The sequence below is a fragment of the Nilaparvata lugens genome, chromosome 2, assembly GCF_014356525.2.
Source record: "Nilaparvata lugens isolate BPH chromosome 2, ASM1435652v1, whole genome shotgun sequence".
NCBI classification, from domain to species: Eukaryota; Metazoa; Arthropoda; class Insecta; order Hemiptera; family Delphacidae; genus Nilaparvata; species Nilaparvata lugens.
The window spans coordinates 19,407,795-19,433,143 of NC_052505.1; the positions used below are offsets into that span (position 1 = coordinate 19,407,795).

Below are 25,349 nucleotides of genomic sequence, written 5' to 3' on the forward strand. Positions count from 1 at the left end.
TGAAAATAAGCTTGAAATCCGAGAAAAAGTGATTATTGAATTGCAAACTGTTGGCAACTGTTGGTTCTATTGAATGATTCACTATGAAGAGGATAGCAAACCTCGTATGTCTCCAGCGTTATTGTCCTGTCACCAGCTGGCTCAGATATTTTTTTATAAGTAGACTTGAGATGCGCGTGAACACTAGCGTCAGGTGATCAATTATTCTCATAACAGCAAGGAAAGTTGTGTGAGTGCGCCACACCAGATTTTATTGTATTCTGATGGAGGGACAATATTTTTATCTCTATAAATTTTATTCAAATCACACTTTAATATTATTTTATTCAAATTACAATAATTTTAATCATATGAGTTCATTCATTTTTCATGACTGAAATGTGAGGAAGATCTGGTAGAGACTATAGTGAGGTCCACGTTATAATGGCAATGTCGAAAGATAGAAGAACAGCTTTGCCGATACTCTGCCTAGTTACTGCCTTCTATAGTGGATTGTTAATTTCGGTATATCTAATGCAGTATTAACTATTCATTCTTGTTTGATATAATCAATTATATTTTACTAGCCGTCAGGCTCGCTTCGCTCACCATATCCGCCTAGCCAGGGGGCCCCGCCCCCTGGACCCCCGACTGGATCGTCCAAAGATAAGATCAGCGGGCTCGCTTCGCTCGCCTGCATTTTTCATTTGAGCATGCTTCATTCCATCAGAAAGTCAAAGTACTGAGAAAACGCAGAAAAGCTGAGAAAAACGTTGGAAAAACGCTGATTTTGGGCGTAACTTTGATTAAATATTAAAGTCACCTCATCACAAAATTTTTAGACCCTAGCTAAACCTCTGTACCAAATTTGAGTGTTTTCTGTCGATTACTTGATGAAAGAACTGAAATGAAAAAACCGCTAATTTTGGGCGTATCTTTGGCGTTATTTCAAATTCCTTCTAACACAACATTATTACATTTCATCTGAGCTTCTGTAGTAGATTTTAACAATTTCTGTTCATTTGTTCTCGATTGAGCTGAGAAAGCGCAAAAAAACGCTGGATAAACACAGATTTTGGGTGTATCTTTGGCGTTATTTTGAATTCCTTCTAACACCACATTATTACATCCTAGCTAAGCTTCTGTACTAAATTTTGACAATTTCTGTTCATTTGTTCTCGATAAGTCTGAGAAAAAGCAAAAAACGCTGGAAAAACGCTAATTTTGGGCGTAGGCTATCTTTGACGTTACTGCAAATTCCTTCTAACACAACATAATTACACCCTAGCTGAGCTTCTGTAGTAAATTTGAACAATATCTGTTCATTTGTTCTCGATAAAGCTGAGAAACCGCTAAAAAAAAGCTGGAAAAACGCAGTTGGGCGTATCTTTCGAAAGTTTTCCAAATCCGTTCTTAGTGCGCCTCTGAAGGGCCAACTTAACATACCTACCAAATTTGAAGGTTTTTGGTCTGGTAGATTATCAGTTCTGCGAGTGAGTGAGTCAGTCACTCGGTCAGTCAGTCAGTCAGTGAGTGCCATTTCGCTTTTATAGATTCGCTTTTATAGCTAGATTCGTTAATACAATTTTTTTCAATGATGAAATTATGAATTTTTATAATTGAGAATAAATATTTTTAGAAGGTTTATTACATTTTTAAAAACGATCTGGCAACGTTGTGGAGCTAGTATGGGATAGCGAACAAGTAACTTGCTTTGTGAACAAGGATAGTAACACCAATGTTTATCAAATACTTCCAATCAAATAATATAAAGTGGACCTCACTTTAGTGGTGAGCAAGATAACAGTACTCACTTATACAGCCGTCAGGCTCGCTTCGCTCGCCGTATCCGTCTAGCCAGACTGGATCGTCCAATAATGAAATCCGCAGGCTCGCTTCGCTCGCCTGAATTTTTCATTTCAGCATTTTTATCATAATTATGTTAGGATGATCCAGTCGGGGGTCCAGACTAAACGTCTGGCTAAACGGATATGGCGAGCGAAGCTAGCCTGACGGCTAGTAATATAATATTCCCAGGAATAGCTCTGATTGAAGTAGCAGTGCCCAATCAATTTTTCCGCGATAAATGCATCTCATTCTTCAACTTGGTGCCAACCTAACAAAGTCAACTCAACTTAATGCCAACCTGACAAAATTATTAATTTAGTTACCAGTTAACAACTGTTTCGAAGAGGTACTCTCTCTAGATTATAGTTCTATATTAACATATGGTATGGAAATTTTTCAATTATAATTAAGAGAATAAGAAGAAGAATATACATGCTAAAAGATGAACTTTAAACCCTTAAAAACCACCCTTAGAGTTAAAATATTGCCAAAAGATTTCTTAGTGCGCCTCTAAAGGGCCAACTGAACATACCTACCAAATTTGATCTAAGTGAGTGAGTGCCATTTCGCTTATATATATATAGATAGCTTCAATGTTTGATCACTTTGTGAAAACGGAAATGTGAATAGTCGATTCAAATATTGTAGTATTGTCTAAAATTAAATTCTGAAGGTTTTCTGGTAACTTTTCCAGCTTCAAGGGAGACACTTTCCCTTGGTAGTACTTTTCACTTAGATCAGACACCACTGAATCTACACGTTTCACTCCAGAAACCCTTTTGCGGAGCACCAGTTGAAAGAAGAACATAATCATTAATGTTGTGAAGGTGAGACTGGAAATTAAAAATTGGCGTCTCAAGAATGAGCTTGAAGTGAAGGACCAGCACTCAAAGAAGTAATAGAGAGTACCATTAAACTCGCTCCATAATTTTTATGCTGCATCGGGTCATTAACCTTTCCTTTTTCAATTTTATCTGACCATACCTATTACTCCTCCAACATGCACCTCCACAACACTCATGCAATGAAAATGATAAGCTTTGTTTCTCAACCACTCTATACTTTCCAAAGCTGTATCACAAAGATGGAATTGAAATCTAAGAAGTCTGTAAGATGTGTGACTGAGTATTACAGTACCGTAATGATATTCTGCTATGTTTGCAGGATCACTATCATTCGTCTTCAACCTAAGTGCACAAGTTGATCAACGATAGATAAAAAAATGTAACAATTCTAGTAATTTATTTATTTATTCTGTTTATACAATTACAAATCATATGAATATGATCGGGATAGAACAACAGGCATAGCCCAAAACTATTCTGTTCCCAAATTTTGATGAATGATAAAATGTCCGAAAAAATAGGTTAAGCTCTTTCTGTAATGGTAACAGATGCCATTACAGTGCATGTATGAGACTTCTAAAAACCCTACTCTTTTTTTATTGTGAAGTTCATTTGTCTCAATTGAATAGTGGGCATTTTTGGGGCACCCCGTTATTATTTAAATAAGGCATAGAATAAAGAATCTTTGTATTCGTTTTCTCTGATTGAGGTTACGAACTGCTGATAGCAATAATCAATCGCAACCTCATTGAATCGATCATTCAACTTAAAAAGAAACTTTACCAAAGGTCCTCAAACTCAAATGAAAGGGACATTTGTATAAGGGGTTTCATAGTAATTGACTTCATGTTTCAAGGTACAATATCATGTTTGGAGAAGAAGAAATTACACTGAGATCCACGTTATAATAGCAGTATTTGATAAACATTTGTGTTGCTATCCTTGTCTATCATTTGACAAAGCAGATAGCATTATTAATATTCCATGTTTGAAGGTACAAAATCATGTTTGGAGAAGAAGACATTATACTGATATCTACGTTATAATAGCAGCATTTGATTAACATTGAAGCGAAGCTGCTATCCTTGTCGATTCGACAAAGCAGATTGCGCTATCCATTCCCAGCTCTGCAACGTTGCCAGATCGTTTTTCAACAATGTAGGAAACTAATAAATTAACAAAATATTTCATATAAATTATGAAAATGTATTATAAAGTTATTTAAAAATATTTTTTGTCAAAATAAAGTTGGTTATTTTAAACAAGAATGAACAGTTACTATCTCATGAGATATACAGGTATCAGTTATCTTCTCTAGAAGGCAGTGGCAAGGCAGCGAATCGGCAACGTTGTTCTCCTAGCTTTCTCCACTGCCATTAAAGCGTGTACCTCACTATATTATATGATTTCATTGCAACTTTGGGACATTCTCACTCTTTGGGAATTAATAGGACAATATTAATAACAGCCAACTATGAATGAATGAGTGAAAATTCTATAATAATTATCATCCTTCTCATTATTCACGTACAATGTGAGGTTTATCCTCTGTAAATAGCATGAATAAAAAGTTTATTTGAAGGTAATGCAATGTATTGCATATCATCGAATTTAGAATTACAAAATCCTGAGCACTTGCTATGAATGATTGCAAATTCGATATTATCCTCCTCGCTATATCCACGCACAATGTGGGGTTTATCCTCTGTACCTCTGTAAAATAAAATGGATGGATAGTTTTTTTTTAAAAGTAATGCAATGTATTGCATATCATCGAATTTAGAATTACAAAATCCTAGCACTTGCTATGAATGAGAGCAAATTCGATATCATATTATTCATCACAATGCGAGGTGAAATATCATAGAGTCAAATATCATATCAATATCATTACCTTCTGTAAAATTGAAAGATAGATAGATTGATGTCTTTCATTTGAACCTTATAACATTACAAATAATGTGGGTGAAATTGAGACAATAAGAGCCCCCCCTCTTCCACTTAACCAACTAACTAGGATAGAAAGCCTAATTTTATTGGAGGTAATGGAATTTATTGCACATAGCCGAATTTAGAATTACAGAAACTTCAGCACTTGCTATGAATGAGTACAGATTCCTGCACAATGTGAGGTTGATCCTCTATAGAAAAACATGGATAGTCCAATTGAAGGTGATGCAATATTCATTGCACATAACCGAATTTGGAATTATAGAAGCGTGAGCACTTGCTAATAAAAAGCTGTCTACTAAGAAACTGGTGAGTATTAAGGAAGGGCGTCAACTGGTTGGAGCGGATGGGAGCGATTGTCTGTTCCACAGTCCACAGATCCACCCTGATCGAGAAGACGATTGCTGCGCTGTGATTGGAGACGACGCGACCGTAGAGAAAGGTCGATTTGTCTTCTTCTTCTTCCTCTTCTTCTTCTTCTTCTTCTTCTTCTTCATCATCTTCTTCTTCTTCTTCTTCTTTTCTTCTTCTTTTTCTTCTTCTTCTTCTTCTCCTTCTTCTTCTTCTTCCTTCTTGTTGTTAGACGAGGACGAGCATTGTTGTTGTTGCTGCTTCTGCTGTTGTTGATGGTAAATTTAAAGGGACATCCGAGCAGTCTGGCAGAGAAGAACTCTTGAAAAAAGATTATTGTGAAGTAAAAAATGTTGATGGATGTAGGAGAAGAAGAATAGGTAAAGGAATACGTAGGAGATGATAATGATGAAGTCATCGAAGCGTAACGCAACTCCAAAACGCGATCCACTCCCTTGTGGGGTGGGGGAGGGTACAGAGGGGGCTCCTGTAGGAGGGAGAGGGTACAGAGGGGGTTCCTGTAGGGGGGAGAGGGTACAGAGGGGCCCTGGAGCCTGTTGCTCTGTAGCAGACTGATCATCTCTTCCCAGGCTGTCACGAAGCTGATGTCTCCCAAGATCCCAGAAAGCATTATTACACCTGTTATGTTCCCCCCTCTCTCGTTCCGTTGTTTATTATTTTCCCATCAACGGATTCATGACGCCCAACCTCATCACTATTGTCATCATAATGCAAGGTCATCCACTGTGTAGGTCAGTTTTGGAATTGTCTAGCCAAACATGAATTTGAAATAAAATGAAATTGTAGTGAGTAGATAAATATTGGGAATACGAATGGAGATATATGTAGAATGGAGACATATATGATGGAGACAAACGATTTTGTACTCTTACAAGAAAACTTGGAGTGTTGAAATGCATTGAAAAACCAGATAAATTAACTCCATTTCTGGTGAATTTAGAAGAAAAAAATACTGATACTCATTCGCTTCTGAGCCTTGACCCTTTAGAGATGAACGTATGTGTTGATTTTGCACTCTTACAAGAAAACTTACAGTGTTGAAATGCATTGAAAAACTAGATAAATTAACTCCATTTCTGGTGAATTTAAAAACAACTGAAACTCATTTGTTTCTGAGCCTTAACCCTTTAGATGAATTTATGTATTGTTTACTTAAGTCTGAGTTTTACTGAATGAGTGTTGGTCAGGCTGATAGATTGTTGAGAAAATAAGGAGATGATCACACTGAATATCTCAGAGGAAGCATCTAATATTGCAACTTATTCTTATTTTCCCATTTTACTGTTGCGACTTCAACTCTGATAGAGGGGGTTGTTAAGAACTACTAAAAATTCACGAGATCATACAAGCCATCTATATCATTCCTAGGCTCAATTCCATCAGTCACTGACCAACATTCATTCAGTACAACTCAGACTTCAGAAAACAATACACATGTTTATCTGAAAGTGCGGAAGCGGACAAGTTTCAGAATAGTTTTGAAAATTCATCAAAAATTGAGTTTTCTAGTTTTTCAATGCATTTACAGCTATTCCATTAGCAAACTGATGAATAGGGAATGAATAAATGTAGTGCAGGCTACATTCAACGAGGAACTCAAGTATGTGTTTTGAGATGGTTTTGAAAATAGTCTCGTATCACTGTACGTCCAAAATCGCCGGTTTCAATACCGAGAACGACTTTGAATGTTCGAACTTAACATAATTATCCGGCCTTTGTTATTATAATTATACATGTGAGAGATGAAATTGAATTATATCAACAGAATTGTATTATTTGTACTGCTGTTATTAGATTGAAAAATGTAGGCTATTTCTTATTTTTAGAACTTGTGGCTCAAGGCTTCTTCTTCCAGTCACGCCAAAAACTATTGTAATTTAATGATTATTTTTATTTGTTAAAATATTTCTTGTATTTGGCAATAAATTCATTATTCATTATATCTTAGTATTAGGGTTGACCCTCCATCGCGATATTTTCTCCGTGAGAGCGGCAGGTAGATCCAGGAGGGGGCGCGATCGGTGTGGTACCCCACCCCCAAATCACAAAACTCATTTTTCCACCCCATACAGCATTCTAGAGATTTTAAAACACTAGAAAAGTTTACACTAAGATTTAGAAAAAAATTATTGAGTGAAACTGAGTTTGAGTTAATTAATGTGAACTTTCCACAGTAATCATCCTCAGACTCGATTTTTTTTCTGTGTTCTGTGAATAAAGTTCAAGATTGTCTGGGTTGAAAAGTTAGAATTTGATATACATGGGTTCAGATGAAGATTTTAGATAAGGGTAGAACATATATGTTTCAGAATTTTCATTAAACCTGGCGAAAATTATGCTTTTCTTTGGATTTCACACTGTCAAGAACATGTAATTCCAATTTTGTAATCGTTTACACAAGTGAGCTTCCCGATTCCTCAATTCATTGGTTTCAACGTCCAAGACTTTTTGTTTAGTTATCAAAATTGAGTGTCTGTCTCGTTCAAATTATTATCGACAATAGTGTTGAACTTCAACAACAGCTGTCAAGCTATTGAAGTTCTTCTCTTTTTTCCATCATTATACTGTTTTCCCTAATAATTGCATTGTAAAAACATTTGTAAAACATCTTGTGAATAAATTTCAATTTCAAATTTCAATTTTCAACGTCCAGGGGGATCGAGGAGGGGGAGTTCATAAAGCAGAGCAAAGATAGTCTGCTACGAACACAATACTAGTAGTTCTGTGAACAGTAGACCTCACGCAGTATTCTCATCCACAAGTACCTGTTTGAAACTATAGACCTTATGGAAATACAGCAATAGACTGGCTTCTCCACACATCTGTGTAATCACTTGTCAGCTGATTTATGATTAATCTATAATAATTCTATAGTCTGATTTTTACGTATGAAGGAGGCTCCTTTTCCTTTTATATTATCCTTGAAATGCAAAATTTCCAAAAACCTTGAATATACGTCGACGCGCAATTAAAAAAGGAACATACCTGTCAAATTTCATGAGAATCTATTACCTCGTTTCGCCGTAAGTGCGCAACATATAAACATTTAAACATTAAGAGAAATGCCAAACCGTCGACTTGAATCTTAGACCTCACTTCGCTCGGTCAATTAAAATTGAAAGATATATTGAGTTCAATGGGGAAGTGTGAACTACTGAGCTGATTAACTTGAAATTTTGCATATAGATACACAATTTACCAAAGATGGTTATGGGCCTATTTTAAATTCTTCAAGATTTCGATAGGTCAAGTTTTCAGTTTGTCCAAGTATTTAATTGGACCCTTGCGTAGCACGGGTTACCTGCTAGTATATAGAATAATAATCACAATGAATAATTGTGATTTATGATAAGTGATGTGATTTACATAATTGGCTCACTTCATATGAGTGTTTAATGTTTATTGACAAGTCATATAATTATTAGATCTACAGTGCTCAATAAATTACAATGCTCATTATTTTTGTGAAGCATTTGACAAAGCTGGTTCTTGGAGGAAAGTTATTTTACAATGGGGGCGATTGGTTGTTGTGAGGATGCAAATTTAGTAATGCTGGATTTGTTTGAGAGGTGGACTCACCATTTTGATGAAGTGTCGAGACGGATTCGTGGACGGCGCTGAAGGGCAACGTGACAAGCGACTGTGCACTCTGAGAAGCGACGCTTCAATCACTTCTCGGCCGACGCTCCTTCGGTTTTATAGGCAAAGCTGGAGCACTCTGGTGGCCAAACACCTCAACTAATCTCGGCGAGTGAAGGAAACTCATTTCCACGACATCCACCAAACCGGCAAATCCCAATGAGAAGAAAAGTCCGTTCTTGAAACTGTTGAAGCTACTACAACTACGGTTATACTAATTTTGTTAATTGTTACTGTACATATGTACTGGACTGTAGGGAATTTATCACGTAACCAGAAATCACTCTTGTATTTTGATACCTCCCTCAGCGAATATTCTAAATAATATCTCCAAAAAAACTAGAATTGAAGACTGAACTGAGTATACGACTGTGTTGAGTACTGACATAGGATATAGAAATGAAAAATGAGAAATTTCAGTACTTGTACAGTTCTTAGAACCATAGATAAAATGTAGCATAAGAAGAATCAAATCATGTTTTATTGTTCACATCGGTAAACATCAAATAATATTATAGGCTACATTGGAAAGCAGCGGAATACAAAATGAAAATATTCCAAAAACAAAAATGTATTACATTATAATTAATATAATTACTATTCAACAGCAATGAACTCAAAGGAACTTTTAATCTATAATGATACTCATTAAGATATCCGATGGTATAGAACATTCATGTTGCAAATTTCAAGCCGATTTTTCCTCAACTCAAGCCGATTACTGTCGACTAAAGCAGTCTATTATTACTGTTCTGATTGATTGAGAGTGTAAAAACGGAACAGTATGAGAGTATGAGAGACTGCCAGCTTTTTTTACGAAAAATAACTACTAGGACTATCGGCTTGGGTTAACAGTGAAATTTGGAACATAAACATATACTATTGCATTCGAATTGTATAGTAGGGTCAAGTGGGAGAGAGGGCCAGCTGCGCCCTAACTTCGCCCTCCAGGTTAAAATAAAGGCAGCCTATCTATCTACCTATCTATGGGATATTTACATAGTTATGCTACATTTTATCTACGGTACTGAAAACCGTACAAGTAATAAAATTCTCATTTCTATATTCTTATTATCCATTTCAATATCCTAATTATCTAGTTTTAGTGTTGGAAAACGAAGGAGCTGTCAAGCTAACACAATTTTTTCATCTTTCTCAGGGCCATATCATATTGAGTGTTTTTTCAAGCGTTACCAGAAAAAGTTTTTATAAAGTCGGCAGGGCAAGAAGCTCTCCGATTGGCTTATTGGGTTGGCGCCTGAAGAAACGTTTCAAAAAACGCTTGAAAAAAACGCTTAATATTGGGAATGGGATAGTAAGGGTTATAAGCCTTAATGAGAAATTAGAAATGCCTTTCACTCCTGAGAAGAGCTTTATCAGCCTCCTCCTCCTCCTCCTTCTCCTCCTCCTCCCCCTCCTCCTCCTCCTCCTTCTCCTCCTTTTCCTCCTCAAAAGTAAAATGTATTCCGTAAGAAGAGGAGAAGGCTGATGAAGCTCTCCTCAGAAGTGAAATGTATTCCTCATTTCTCATCAAAAAGTAAGTGTCTCTTTAAATATTTACGTAGACAAAATATTATCTAGACTACAACAAAGTTATTATAATTATAGTGTTTCATTAAGGGAAACAACATCAAGAAAATTCTTATTGTCCCGAAACTGCTTTAAAATATAAAAATAAATTATTATTATCAAACGAAAATCCAAATTAAATGCTCTAAATAACCCCGAAGACGATTTTTGCTACTGCAAATATTGACAACAGGGTAAACAGCTAGATGGAAATTCGATGAGCGCTACTATACAAAAATTATTTGTCAGCCCAGGAAAAACATTATTTGTCATGACTCCTGCTAGCATTGCAGGCGTTATGTTAGCAATTTCTTCCTTGATATTGTTCTTCAAATCTTATAGGGTCTTGGATGGTTCACATAAACAAAGGGATTTCAAAAAAAGTATTCAATTAGGATTTTCTTTCAATAATTATCATTCATTAATTAGCATTTGAACAAATGCAATTTCCAAATTATTTCCATCTGTAAAAATAAATTGTTCTCGAATGATTTTGAACATGTCTTCACAGGAATCTCAGTTCGGTTTACTAAGCAACTGAGCACAATTTTGCAAATGACTGTAAATGCGAAGGACACGCCTATGCACTTGCAGCAGACGTCTCCAGCCGACTGGAACTAAATGCAGACTAACAATTTTTTAATGCAAATTTTGTGAACACAGATTGAAATTGGGTGCGGTCGAGTCTCCGATAATTGGTGACTAAATGAACACATCCCCTCATCTTCCAAATGGAGACAAAAGTACAAAACGATCTTTTAAGATCCAACTAAGAGTAGTACTGGTTTATATTCATAAAAGTACCGTAACTCAACCTTTGAAGGGTATTGGGATAATGCTGATGTGTACGTTGACTCTTGATTCCGTAATATCATAGAGAAAGATAGCACAAGAAAATATCCCATGGTATAGGTCGTCTGTGTTCCAAATTTCTAACCGATCTTTTGTTAACTCAAGCCGATTACTGTATATTATTACATTTTTGGCCAGGTGAGAGTTTGAGAACGGCACAGTATTGATTGATTGATTGAGTACTTCATTTATGTAGACTACAATATATACTGGCTTATACACTTATATACAATAGCTTACAATACAGCAAAATTATAGATGAATTTACATAATATAGACTAAGAAAATAATTATTGAACTGTAGGCCTATATGATATGAAAAAGTAATTTGTAATATAATAACTATAGATAATTATATTGTTATGCATATAATTAAGAGTATAATTATGCAGTATAAGAGATTATCAGCGTCACAAAGCTTTACGAAGAAGAACTACTAGGACTATCGGCTTGAGTTGACAGTGAAATTTAGAACATAAACGCCCTATACCATGGGATATCTTATGATGATATTCATTTGAAAGCTGATAAAAATTGAGGCAAATTACTATCTACCATCTACCTTCATATAGTCTGAAAAGTGAATAAGCAATCATGGAGTAGATTCATTCGGAAAAAAATGTTGAGCATTTGAGGAAAGTTTTGATAAATTTTACAATGCAATGTCCCTTCTCACAATGAATCTGTTGATTTCAGGAAACCAACAAACTCTCGGTTATGAGAATTTTCCAGTTGTTAACATCTGCAATATTGAAGCTAAAGTTTGGATAGCTAAAAAACGAATACTCTATTAGAATACACTTTTTTATGTATTTAAACACGACATGCAGTCAATAATTGACTGTGTTAATACAAAAAAGATCGGAATGGATCAAGAAACCATCACCTTCAATTAGAATATTTTCTATCTCACTTCTATACCATTTCTAATGTCGGTAAAAACGATCTACCACTTTCCGAAGACATGAAAATACACACTGCATGAAGAATGTCGTAAACATATCGGAAACATGTCGATATCTGTCTGGGAATACCTCTTACTGAGTTTTCAAATTTAATAAAATTGTAATCTGGGATGGATCTAGTGCAATGGGTAATGAATGAATGTAATGAGGATGGATAAGAGAAAATCGTTTATTCTCCTTGCAATATCCTTATCTTTTGTGACACTATCAGTCATATTTGAAACTCCTAAGAGCTCAAATATATATTTTTATTGAATTTTTGTATAGTTATAAATGAATAGCTTCAATTGAATCCAATGAGCCACCAAATAATATTGCATGCATTCTCTTGAGTAAACTCATAATAATCCACCAGTTTATAGTTCTACGATATCGTGATAAATCTTCCAGCAAGAGAGGAAAATATAGGTATATTCATATGTATATATATATCAATAGGCCTAACTTTTGTAACTCACCATACATCAATAATTGTAATTACATCAATAATAACATCAAATACATCAATAATAATAAACATCGTAGTAAATAAAATCAAAAAGTAATAAATAATAAAATAGTAAATAAATAATAATAGTAGTAATAAAATAATATAATCAACCACTGTTATCCTTTTTCACATAATTTTTCAACAAAATGATGCATGTAGCGATTGACTATAGTGAGGTCCACGTTATAATGGCAGTGGATAAAGATAAAAGAATAGCGATGCTGATTCTCTGCATTAATTAATTATATCTCTACACTGCCAAAAACATAATTGGCATCGTTGTGGACCTAGAAAAGGATAGTATCACCGGCTTTGTCGAATGATAGACAAGGATAGCAGAACCAAAGTTGATCAAATACTGTCATTATAACGTGAGCCTCACTATACATGCAAACTAACTACATATTGTAGATTGAGTACTAAATCATTCAACATTTGCAATTTTCCACTATCATCAGCTTTTAACAAAGCGACATTCTATCCAGCAAGCAGCTAAACACGTGAGTGAATTAAAATTGGAGGGAATGTCATTTCGAGAATATTTTTTAGTGAGAACTTTCTTCACCCCTGTGGAGTAATGTGGTGCCTTTCACCGGAAATGAAAGCGGTAGACATCGATCTCCGACACCGACCATACACTGCAACAGTTGCACGAGACTCCCTGTCACATCACATGTCAAAAAAGCCTTCAAAACTTGGAGAGCAACACAAAACGAAAAGAGAATATACACGTGCCAGAATGAAACTAGGGTTCTAATTGATTCATGACAAGTATTTCTATTTCATTTTTTTCTGTTCGAACTCATAAATATATTGCATACTTTCAGGCAGTGGCGTAACGTTTCCAAACCGGGCCCCCCGCAAAAAAAATCCGGGCCCCTCTTCTAAAATCGTACCACCTTTCCCCAGCCACCTTCTCCCTTAATTCCAAGCATTAAACTCTAATGTGGACGTACATCTTTCATGAGTGAATTACATAGCTTAGTTCAAAAAATAAAATATAAACACGATTCGAGAGGAACTGAACCTCTGAATGCGAATGGGAATTGCAAATGAAATAATGAATTGAGTAAGCTATTATATAGTATTAATATTTACGGCGCCCCTGCCACACTTTATGGTATATATGTTCAAGAATTCAAAGGGAAAATAATTTATTTTCTCCAATGATTACTTAAAGATAGTAAAAATAAAGATAGCGATCTACTTAAGAACCATTCTGGCAATCTTTGTTTGAATCAGAGAGAAAAGAAGTAAATTTTATCTATAAGTAAGTGGTTTGAATAGTCTCAGTCTGGATTGTCTCACCGGATGTATAAATTTTAATGATTTGTAAACAAACAACATTCCTAATTTTTCAATAAGCTCACTACCAGCACACAATTTATTATTGAAGCTCTGTCAATGGAACTATTATTATTATTACGAGTAGATTTGAGCAATGATTGTTATTCTTTCTTGCCTTATTCATTATTTTCTACTTGTATTCTCTTGATATTAATTTATAACCAGACTGATAACATTGTTCTATTGCATATTTCTTTATACATAATGAATGAAACCTGTCATTTTAAACAATAAAACTTCTGCTTTTTTATCATAAGTTATTTCCATGATTATTTAATTTTCCTTTTTAAAGTATGCAATATATAATTATCATTTCGGGACCTAACCCGGCCCCCCTAGACCGAGTAATTTTATTATTTCAAAAAACTATCTGCTTTCTCAAATGATAAACAACGATAGCAACACAATAAATTATATTCCTACATTGTTAAAAAACAATCTGGCAACTTTTCAGAGTTAGATAAGGATATCACTATCTGCTTTGTGACAAGGATAGCAACACCAATGGAAATCAAATTCTGCTATTATAACGTATAATGAATAGCCGATTTTCGCCTATCGCTTTATAATAATTTTTCTGCAAAAAACTGAGGCAGCTTGCTGACCCAAAGAGCATGCAAATTTATAATTTTGCGGGTGCCCAATCCTTCATGACACTTCATGAGGTTAATTCCATACACCCTACACTCATTTGTATCCTCTGGATTCTGGGTCTTTAGGAGTTCTGTAGCTGACCTGTCAACTTCTGACAGATCCTGTCTGTCTTTACTCATAGATAAATAAATTTTAATCAACTGAATAATAAAAGCTGGTGACTGAGTGCCTGAATTTGGTAGGCGTGCTATTAATTAATTGGGAAGGGAAGGCAAAAGTTGGCTAGCCTTGTAAATATAAAACATATTTGTGAAGTACCCGCCAAAAACTCTATCTGAAATATTTTTCCATCTATAGTTTTGATGTCATTCATTCTGAATGTTTTTCAAATTCATAATAACTTATTAATTCAACACAAGTTGGAAACATGTTAAAAATAAAATTAGTCATGAATATCCTTTTGATCATGGAAATATATGTTTTACAAATAAAATATTATTGGTATTAATCTCTTTTGTTGAAAAGAGATTTGGAGTTGATTTTACCTCATTCAGCAAGCAATATTGACAAAAAATGTACACTTCTCGATGAACTAAATAACGGCTACACTCTGTTCGAGCAGACTCAAATTCTCAAAAAGATGCATTTACATTAAGTGCTTCCAGATAGACTCTTAAAATTGGAAGAGAAAGAAGTTGATCCAAGTTATTGAAGTAGATCCTAAGTCATTGATGATTTTTTAATTAATTGTAGATATTCATTTAAAAATCAAGTTGTCAATTGTCTGATGATTTTCAAAAATATAAATATTTTTACATCACTGATTGAACAGCTGAGCAGGCAGTCCTTCATTCCGTCTTCCCTCGCACACCGCGGTTTGCATCTTTCGTTTTCGTCAAAATTCGTTATTCCTTGCATGTGGTTGATGGCTTGGTAAAGTGTGTAAGCATAATTTCTGCGTTTATTTGACTTTATTTTTCAAATTTGTAAATTAATGGAACATTTTACTATCCCCATCATGGATTTGGACTAACGAAATACGTTTGAAGCTCTTTGGGGGCAGAACTGTGATAACCAATTCATCCTGCTTTTGACATAAACTAAAAATGCTTCTGCAAGTCAATGTATTGTGGTGTTTATTTTTTATATCTTCATTTAGCAATTGTGTACATTCTTCAAAACTCAATGTCCCTCGAGTTTTGTTACCATTGTTCAATGACTTTTCAACAAATTTCACGCTGGACGTCAGTGATGATGGCTGTTACAAATGGTACGGTATTTAGGCCTAAATAAATAAATTGTTCTACTTCTAATGCGTAATTAAATAAATTAAATATAAAAGGTGAATAGAACCTTTATTGGTGTTATTTCACTTAATTGTAGTGAGTGTATTCTACTCCGTTTAAATATGATCTTTTCTAATGCCGGCCACTGTCAACATAACCTAAAAATTAGAACGTATACACAAGTTTTAATATTTTGATCCAAGTAAAGTCAAAAACTGTAGTTCATATTTTAATAATAATAATTTTCTGCAAATATGATGGTCCGTCTTCAGTATAGGCTATCAATATCAATGGGTGTGTTCGGTTTTATTGGTTTCTGAAATCTAAACTTGTTAAAGGCAGTTTGATTTTAAAATATTCCAGTGTTACTCAGCTTGTAAATTCATTTATTTGAATTGAATAGACAATCTTCTGACTAAGTAGAACATGTTTAGGCTATCTAGTCTGAACCAGGGATGAAAGAAATAATAATATTTACTTTATGCCTGAACTGACTTCAGTTAATAAGTTAATTCATCTTAAGGTCTTAAATTATAAGCCCAACAAATTTATTTTCAGCTCAACTTTTTATAAAACTTTAAATGACTCTTGTTAAATTTAATTTATTTAAGTTGATTCATCAAATAATCTAGGTAATATTCCCGTCAAAATATGCCGGCAGTCGCGCTGTTGTAAAAATTACAACAGTGTCAGTTTTTTGCTGCACAAAATTATTGGATGGGAAGGTGTTAGTGATTGAATGAGTCCTAAACTTTCTCCTCATCACTCCACTGAGTTGCAGTAGGCCTATCAACCGAGCAATGGTTCAGTCTTTAGATGCCATGTAGTCGCAACAGTGCATAAGATAGGGAAAGACTCTATACGGGGACTGTAAACGAACCAATAACACAGAATTGATGCTTTTGCTTGGTGTACCCTATTGGGCTATGAAATGGTTCACAGGCGTAAAATAATCCAAGAAGATGGAAAAAGTAATTATAAAATTAATTCATATGTTTTGACAGTAGAGTACTTAACACTTGAAAAATTGGATGTTGTAAAAATTACAACACGCGACTGTTTGTGTGATTTACCAGAAGGTAAAGACTACAAAATTCTTAAATCACTCAGTATTAGCTCCTCAACATTAAATTTAATTTTTAATATTAATTCCATTCAAATTCTAATTTAGCTTTAAAAGTTTTGGATGTCTCAGTAAACTGATTGGCTAAATAAGATGTTCAAGTGTCTGATTGAATTGTACAAGATGTTCGAGTCTCAAAAGAACAAAATAGAAAGTTTTTATTAGATAAGAGTTCAAATAAGTTATAAGTTGAAATTGGATAAAATCTCAATTATAAACTGATGGTGTTTGTTTCAAAACAACTCTTGTGAATTCAATTCAGTTCAAAAAAATTTTATTTCATAAGTCGTACTTGTAAATTCAATTCAAAAAGTTATTTATTTCATACAAGTCGTACAAACCATTACAGTGGTACATCATAAAATAAGAATACAATTTACAATAAAAAAAGACAAATGTCAGCACCACAGAAATTACAGCAGATATACAAATATATATTAAGAAATATTTACGTTCGCAGAGGCATTACTGCCTGTGTGCGAGAAATAGAGATTAAGATTGCTCATGTCTATCAAATTATTTATAAGATATTGTGATTCTGAACTCAAAAATTGCATTCATTTTTGCAGGTCAACATCGAGACTCGATGTCATTCAGTTGATCCCTTTGGATACTGAATTAGGCTGCTCTCGAAGCGCTCTTATTTCAACCATATCAAAGGAAGCTTCCCGAAACACGGTGATTGTTTTCGCGGAAGAAATATCAACCGGTCAAGTGTTCCGGTGCGATGTCATAGTCAACGTTATAAGCTATTTGAACATTGTCGCACGTACCAAGGAGCTGTTCATGGAAGAGGCTCCTGAACAGTTCGAAGCGAGGGCTTATGATGACCAAGGTTAGTTATTTCAACCCTCATTCCTCTTTTAATCAAAGCCAAAGTTACCTACGTTCAATCTTAACGATATAATTCTTGTCTCACCCAACTGTAATACTCGGTGCACGAGACACTTTCTTTGATGAATTTATCGCAGAAAGGTTTTGTTGTAGTCTCCTTATTAGAATGTTTAATCCTAGTTTTAAAACCATATCATCCTTCAAATTAAAATTTATTTCTTCATAAATAACATATTCACAAAATAATAGTGTAACAATAATAAAAACACTTCACTTATACTTTTGTACAAATTATTAAAAACAATATGAAAACTTGTAGTATCCTTTATTATTAAAAACTTTGAAATATTTCAACGACTATTTTCGACCCTAACTTAGGTCATTTTCAAGTTAGAAAATATAACAATGTAGAAAATAAAACAACATCTACATTTTCCACATTTCAACTTGAAAATGAAGTAAGTTATAGTCGAAACTAGTCGTTGAAATATTTTAAAGTTTTTAATAATAAAGGGTACTACAAGTTTTCATATTGTGTTTTATAAATCTTCTTCTTCTTCTCTGTCTCTTCCCCGCATGCCGTCAAAGCGTTGGGGTAGCCTCGACCCATCTTCTCCACTCCCGTCGATCCGCCGCCAGTCTCCTCATCTCTGGAACACTCTTTCCCCTTCTCCTCCCTATTTCCTCTATTCTGTCCTCGTACGAATACCTTGGACGGCCCACTGTTCTTTTGCCCTGTACTCTGACATTTACATACTGTTTGGCCTTTCTATCATCCCCCATCCGCTGTATATGCCCAAACCATCCAAGCTGCCTCATTTCTATCCTCTCGCTCACATCTCTCATGCCAACTTCCTCTCTTATCCTGGTGTTTCGAATCCTATCTCTCCTGGTCTTTCCTACTGATTTCCTGTGACACTTCATTTCCACCGTCCTGATTTTATTCTCATGGCATGATTTAATGGGCCAGCTTTCACTCCCGTACAACATGATGGGTTCAATTACTGATCGATAGACGTGATTTTTAATTCTTTTTTCTATCTCTCTTTTCCCAAAAATGCAATCCTTGATTGCATAGTAGGCCGTAGATCCCTTTCTCACCCTATTCATCACTTCCAGATCTATTTTTCCGTCCTCAGTAAACATTGTACCAAGGTATTCGTACTTCCCTACCTGTTCGAGCAGTTCTTCACTCACCATAATTTGAATATTCTCTCTCCCTCCTCTTGAAACCACCATCACCTTACTTTTACTCACATTCATAATCATTCCTCTTCGTTTCAGCTCCTCAGCCCATTCTGTCACTGATTGTTGGAGTTTCTGCTGAGTATCAGCAATCAGCACTATATCGTCCGCATATAGGAGAGCTCTTGCCCCAATCGGTCGCATGTTCCAATACCCTACCATCATATTCTGGGTCCTTCTCTTGCACACCTTATGGATCTCATCCATCACTAATATGAAGAGTAGGGGACTCAGACTGTCACCCTGTTTTACCCCCATCTCCATACCAAATTCATGGGACATTCCTCCACATATTCGCACTTTCGCTCTCATTCCTACATTGACACTAATGATGGCCTTGATCAGCTTTTCAGGTACTCTCTTTCTTTTTAAGGCTTCCCATATCACCTGTCGTGGAACTGAGTCAAAAGCAGCCTTCAGGTCTAAGAAAGCTAAATAGACAGGCTTTCCCCTCTCTAAAAATTTTGAGCATATATTCCTCAGCGATGACACATGCTCCTGGGCCTGTCTACCCGGCCTAAACGCTGCCTGTTCCTCCTCCATCTCTTGCTCTACAACTTTGCGCAAACGTTTCTCCAGAATACCCGTGTATACTTTCATGCTCACTTGAGAGAGGCAAACCGCTCTATAATTTTCACAGTCTGTGGTGGGGCCCTTCTTGTGGATAGGGATGATAATATTCTTGGTCCATTGACTGGGAACTCTTTCTTGATGCCATATCAAGTTGATCAAACTTGTCATCTTCTCTATCAAGAGATCTCCTCCCCATTTTATTAGCTCTGGCACAATCCCATCCTCTCCCGCAGCCCTTCCTGTCCTCAGCCTTTTTATTGATTCTTCCACTTCATTTGTAGTGATCTCATTGGTTATGCCATCTATCAATTCATCCATCATTTGCTGATGCTCATCTTGGTCAAACCCTGTTTCATTCTCATTTCTTTGGAACTTATTTTCGTAGTACCTTCTCCATCTCTCCATCACTTCCTCCAACTGTGACACCAACCTTCCATTTTCATCCACTATTGATCTAGTCTGCTTTCCAAATTTTCCTCTCAGCTGTTTCACCGTTCTCCAGAAAGCTCGCCCATTTTCACGTCCATGCAAATTTTGTAGATCTCTGCCAAAATTTTCCCAGGATTCGATTTTTGCTAATTTGACAGTTCTCTTGGCAACATTCCGTTTTTCAACGTAGATTCTGTAATCCTCCTGTCTCTTAGAGCCTATAAATTTCTTGTATGCTTTCTTCTTCTCTCTAACTTTCATCTTGACTTCTTCTGACCACCATCTAGTTCTTCTCTTAAACCTTCCTACTACTTTCTGGCCACATACCTCCTCAGCAGCACCCATAATAACTTCTTTCAATTCACTCCAAATAAAATCAACATTATTTTGCATATCTTCAGCATTTTGCAAATTTTCAATCCGATTTGAGAGCTCTACTTTATATTTTTCTCTACTTTCAGCAAGTCTCAACTCTTCATGCTTTATTCTCCTGTATGCTTTCTGTCTGCAAACCTTTCTTTCTCTAAAACCTGTGTCCGCAACCAGAAGTTTGTGGTCAGTGTCCAGTTCTGCTCCCCTTATGACCTTCACATCCCTAAAAGCATATCTAAGCTCTCCTTGATAGAGAATGTAATCAATCATGCTTTCTGCCTCTCTGCCTTCTCCAACGAATGTAATCTTGTGGATTCTCTTATGAATGAACCAAGTGTTCCCTATGAGGAAATTGTGTTGAGATGCATATTCAATCAATCTTTGTCCATTGTTATTCTTAATCACCTCACATCCATACTTTCCCATACACCCATTCCCCACCTGCTCATCCATTCCGATTCTTCCATTGAAATCACCAATCACTACAAGTTTCCTTGATTCTTCAGCTTCAATGGTTTCTCTCTCTAGCTGCATCCAGAATTCATCTTTCTCGGCCACATTTGCATCTTCTGTTGGTCCATATACTTGGATTATGCTAATTTTCTCTTCCAGGTCTAGATTTACTCTTATTATTCTAGGGCTAATGGCTTTCCAACTTCTAACTCTGGTGTTGGTTTCTTCATCTATTACAATAGCCACTCCACCGCAAGCTCTCCTTCCATCAGCTACTCCTGAGTATCTCATTACATATCCCTCCTCAAGAACTCTCTCTCCTACACCCCTTCTTCTCGTTTCGCATATACCCAACACCTTGATCTTATACTTTTTCATCTCCTCTACCATCTCTACCTCTTTCCCAGTCAGTGTCCGAATGTTCCATGTCCCAAATCTGATAAAGTGGCTTGTCCGTTTATTCCGTAAATTCCGGTCCCGTCCGAGGCTAGTTGTAGTTCTTTGAATCAGCTTTAAACCAGCGTGTGGGTGATTAGCCCAACGACGCCTTCTTTGGAGTACTTCTTCGTCTGACTCCTACCCCTCGACCTGTCCGGCTTGGGAGGCCCTGCTGGTAGTTACACTACCGCCGGCATAGCTCTCGGGGTTATTGGAGTACACAAGCCCCTCCACCAACGACAAGGTGTTGTACTCCCTAGGAGGGGGTTTTATAAATTTGTAACAATAATACTTAATGAATATACTCCCCTGCAAGCATACTCCCCTGACTTATTACATTTCATGGAAATTTTGCGGCCCAGGCTACCGCTTATTGAAAAAGTAAGATTGTTCAAAGGACAATAATAAAAGTAAGATTGTCACAGAAAGTGCAGTAATAAAATGTGATTGAGAATCTTCAAATTGATACGTTCGACTGAACGGCGATGGCCGAGAAAGATCTTGGATAAGATAAAGCATATAAATGTATAAATAGATGAAACATATATTTCAGAGGCTTTTTGTAAGCAAGGGTTGTGATAATTGTTCGTCCAAGAATCGTTTTAAGGTTTAGAGGGATCTGAACAATAAATTTGTATTATGTAACTAATGGCTGTCTGATTTAATCCTGAAGTAAATCTTATCGACTCTTCCATGCTTACTTTGTAAGGGCTAGACCACCTAAGGCGTTTTTCCAATGGAAACCCCTATCAGTCAATCGGAGAGGCTCCTGCTCTGCCGACTCTGAGAACGTCGTCTGCAGGGTGGCCACCTACCGGGAAAACCGGGAGAACCTTGAATTCCTCATGGTTTTACTAACCGGGAAAAATAACGTGAATTTTTCCAATTAGGCTACCTGTGATTTTTTCATAAATTTCAATTAATTTAGTAAATAAGTGTACAGTAACATATTTAATTAGTAAACTTCCTATAATTTTAGGTTAGCCAGTGCTTTTTTAAATGGTTCTTAATGTACTGATAATAGTTCCACTGGTGCAATCATGAGGTTTTATGGTCTAAGGGTGTAACTGAAGACTGTTGACCTTGTAGATATCCCATTAATTTCTGGTTTCAATTGATTTGTTAGCTTATTTTGAGTATAAAACAGTGAAAAAAATTTGGCGCCCGCTTATCGTTTATTTTAAAATGATCATATTTTTAGTCATGATATAAATCAATTATATTTCAAAATCAAATATTTTGATGGCTTCATTCTCTTTGGAATGAGATTTTTTTCAAGGTTTGAAGAGTCATCAACAGTCGGAATCGGCTATGGCACTGTACAGTACATAAATATACAGAGTGAGTCATATCATAGAGAAACAATAGCATAAGTAGATATCCCATGGTATAGGGCGTTTATTTCGCAACGTTTACTGTTATCTCAAGCCGCTAGTTCATGTAATTCTTTCCCGTGAAGCTGTGTGACACTGGTAGTCTCTCATATTGTGCCGTTCATACACTCTTACCCCAACAAAACAGTAAAATTCGACAGTAATCGACTCGAGATAACAGTAAAAGTTGCGACATAAACGCCCTATACCATGGGATATCTACTTACACTATTGTTTCTCTATGGTCATATGTTATTGAACCCTTCAATAAGCTGGAGACTGTTGTAGATATAATACTGTAACTTTCAGGCTAAGTTATTGGTCGAATACTCTAAATACCGGAACTGTACCTGGAAAATTTGAAATTTTACTCTGGAAAACCGGGAATTATTCATGATTTTTTTATTTCAAAATGGGTGGCCACCCTGGTCTGGAAACGCCTGAAATACGCTTAATATGGGTCTGGCCCTAATTGTGAAGGTCTCGAACCACTGAATTGTAATAAAATACATTTTCGCCACACTGCACAGAAAGCAGCTGTTTTCCAGTCCCTACGTAGATCTGAAAGACCTTGTTTGCAGACGACTTCAGAAAAGGGTTTCTTTTCCGGTCTAGGCCAGAAAGTTGTCTCTTTCCAGCCGCTCATGGAAGTAGTTAATAAGTCATCGGCTAGATCGGGCGAGTGTCCACTTTCATCATCAGCTGAAGTCGCCATGATTTCAGTTCCAGTCTCGAATCAAACTAATTCGCTTCTCAACCAGTTTTATTTAATTATTTATTGTTGATTAGTGCATTCCGAATTTTCAAAAATGCTTGAAGATGACTGTGGTATTCCAAGTGAAATTTTAAAAGAATCAGAAATCCTGACTGCAAATCTTCTACCACTAAAATCAAGAGATAGGTACGATAGCTTAACGAGTATTCTTTATTTATTTTGTCAGCAATACCTGTAGTGTGGCGAAAAATATCGTTCGCACCACGGGCAAAAATGTTTTTCCAGCTCTCAATATTTTCTAGTTCTCAATATTTTCTATCTCATTTTCTGCTCTAGGTGCGAAATATACTAATTCACAGCTCATTTTCATTCACCTAAGCGCATTCGGGTTCAGTAATTTAATTTCAAAGTTTAGTAAATCACGTTTACTGATTTGTTATCACAGATCGAGTTTACCACGCTCACTAATTTAAAAAAAAACTCCATTAAATCACGATTACTAATCCATTGATCTGATGTGTCAGGTAACGAGTTTACGACATTGGAAGGAGTGGAGTTCCACTGGACTATTAGCAACTGGAACGAGCAGATCAAAACCGGTCTTGGCAACAGTGTTCTGCGATTCATCACCTTTCGAGATTCTCCCTATGAAACGCCTCGCACCATAGCCAGATTTGATGCTCTCGGGCTGCGGGGACACATTGTGCTTTTGGAAGGCATCAAAACAGGATCGGCCAAGGTGAAACAGCTCACTGTATTTCCATTATTATCATCAGTTGATATATTTATCATTAATTTCATCACAGAAATACTTGGTGACTTCTCATCCAGTGAATTGGATAGGGCTTTATCCATGACACAGGTGCCATATAGTCTTGGCACAATGTTACAGCCTTAAACAGATTTGTCTAAAGGTGCGTACAGATATACGCGCCTCGAACACGCTAAGCACTCTCTCCAATCATGAACTTTACGCGAGATGTTACGCAAGGGTTCGCTTGAGGTTTGAAATATGTTCGAAGGATGATCGCTCCGCTCTTTTCTTATTGTTGACTTCGCTACAACCTAACCTCACAAATGTGAACGTCCAATCCAGCTGATCGGGTGACAAAACTAAATAAAATATTCTTACCAGGGGATTGCAGGGTAGCCTAATAATACATTATGTTTATATAATAAATTTATAATAAATATTATGATTATTCCATTTATTTTTAAAGGTAATGTCTGTCAATGTTTCGAAAGGTGAAAGGCTTGGGAGTTCGGCTTCTTTCTTCTAAATGCTAATATGCCGGTTCCCATTATTATAAATGCTTTTATAACTTTATATTATTCAATTTAATAGTTGATTATTAAATTTTGATAATTTTATTTGCTAACACAAAGATAGTAACTATTAACAAAAATTACAAACAAAAACGTTGACTGCGCATGCGCAACAGTCGGTTAGTTCGACCTAGGAACTTGCGAAGCTCGAGCTCTGTTACACGCTCCTCTCGCGTTCCACTCTTGCTCCACCTGCGATCATCAATCGATCTGCTCGAGTGACGTTCGATTGCGGAGCAGAGCGAAAGTCTGTACGCACCTTTACATTACAATATCTATATACTCTTGGCACAATGTTCCAGCCTTAAGAAGCTGTGTCTTTAAAATATACCACACTATATGAAAAAAGTGCACTATAGTCATTCAATATGAATGTATGATTTGTAATTGATACAACTGAAGTAAGGAAGAAATACATTAACGTTATTCCATAACTACAAAAGCCTAGCAGCATTTTATCTATGCTTAGTATTCCAAAAAAGTTCTTCAAAACGTCTTCGATATCCATATCTTTGATATCCTTCAAAACCCGTTGATATAATTTGGTAATTATTTGTTATATAGGTGACATGGACAATAATTCACGTATCTACTGTGGGTGGAACACAATTTAAATTAGACTGAAGAGTTGAAACTAGTTTTGTAATAATAAAATAACGGTTAATTGATAAGTTTTATTAAGTTTCAATAATCATTAGCTCTAAAAGATAAGTGATTAACCTACTGTTGGTG

General features: G+C 35.9%; 2 protein-coding genes across 3 annotated transcripts in view; one reads left to right on the plus strand and one right to left on the minus strand.

The window, feature by feature from the left end:
* Window positions 1–8,666, minus strand: part of LOC111052848 (tubulin alpha chain, testis-specific) — a 78,380-nt gene extending 69,714 nt beyond the window's left edge. The window contains exon 1 of one of the 2 annotated variants that reach the window (XM_022339650.2): window positions 8,574–8,666. In XM_022339650.2, the coding sequence (XP_022195342.1) occupies window positions 8,574–8,576 (3 nt within the window). In that variant the 5' untranslated portion in view covers window positions 8,577–8,666. The remainder of the gene's footprint in view (window positions 1–8,573) is intronic. The other variant, XM_022339649.2, reaches the window with a different exon arrangement.
* Window positions 8,667–15,309: 6,643 nt separating this feature from the next.
* LOC111052851 (nuclear pore membrane glycoprotein 210) overlaps window positions 15,310–25,349 on the plus strand; it is a 29,303-nt gene continuing 19,263 nt past the window's right edge. The window contains exons 1-3 of the mRNA XM_039420734.1: window positions 15,310–15,720; window positions 17,429–17,694; window positions 23,816–24,030. Coding sequence (XP_039276668.1) covers window positions 15,557–15,720; window positions 17,429–17,694; window positions 23,816–24,030 — 645 coding nt within the window. The 5' untranslated portion in view covers window positions 15,310–15,556. The remainder of the gene's footprint in view (window positions 15,721–17,428; window positions 17,695–23,815; window positions 24,031–25,349) is intronic.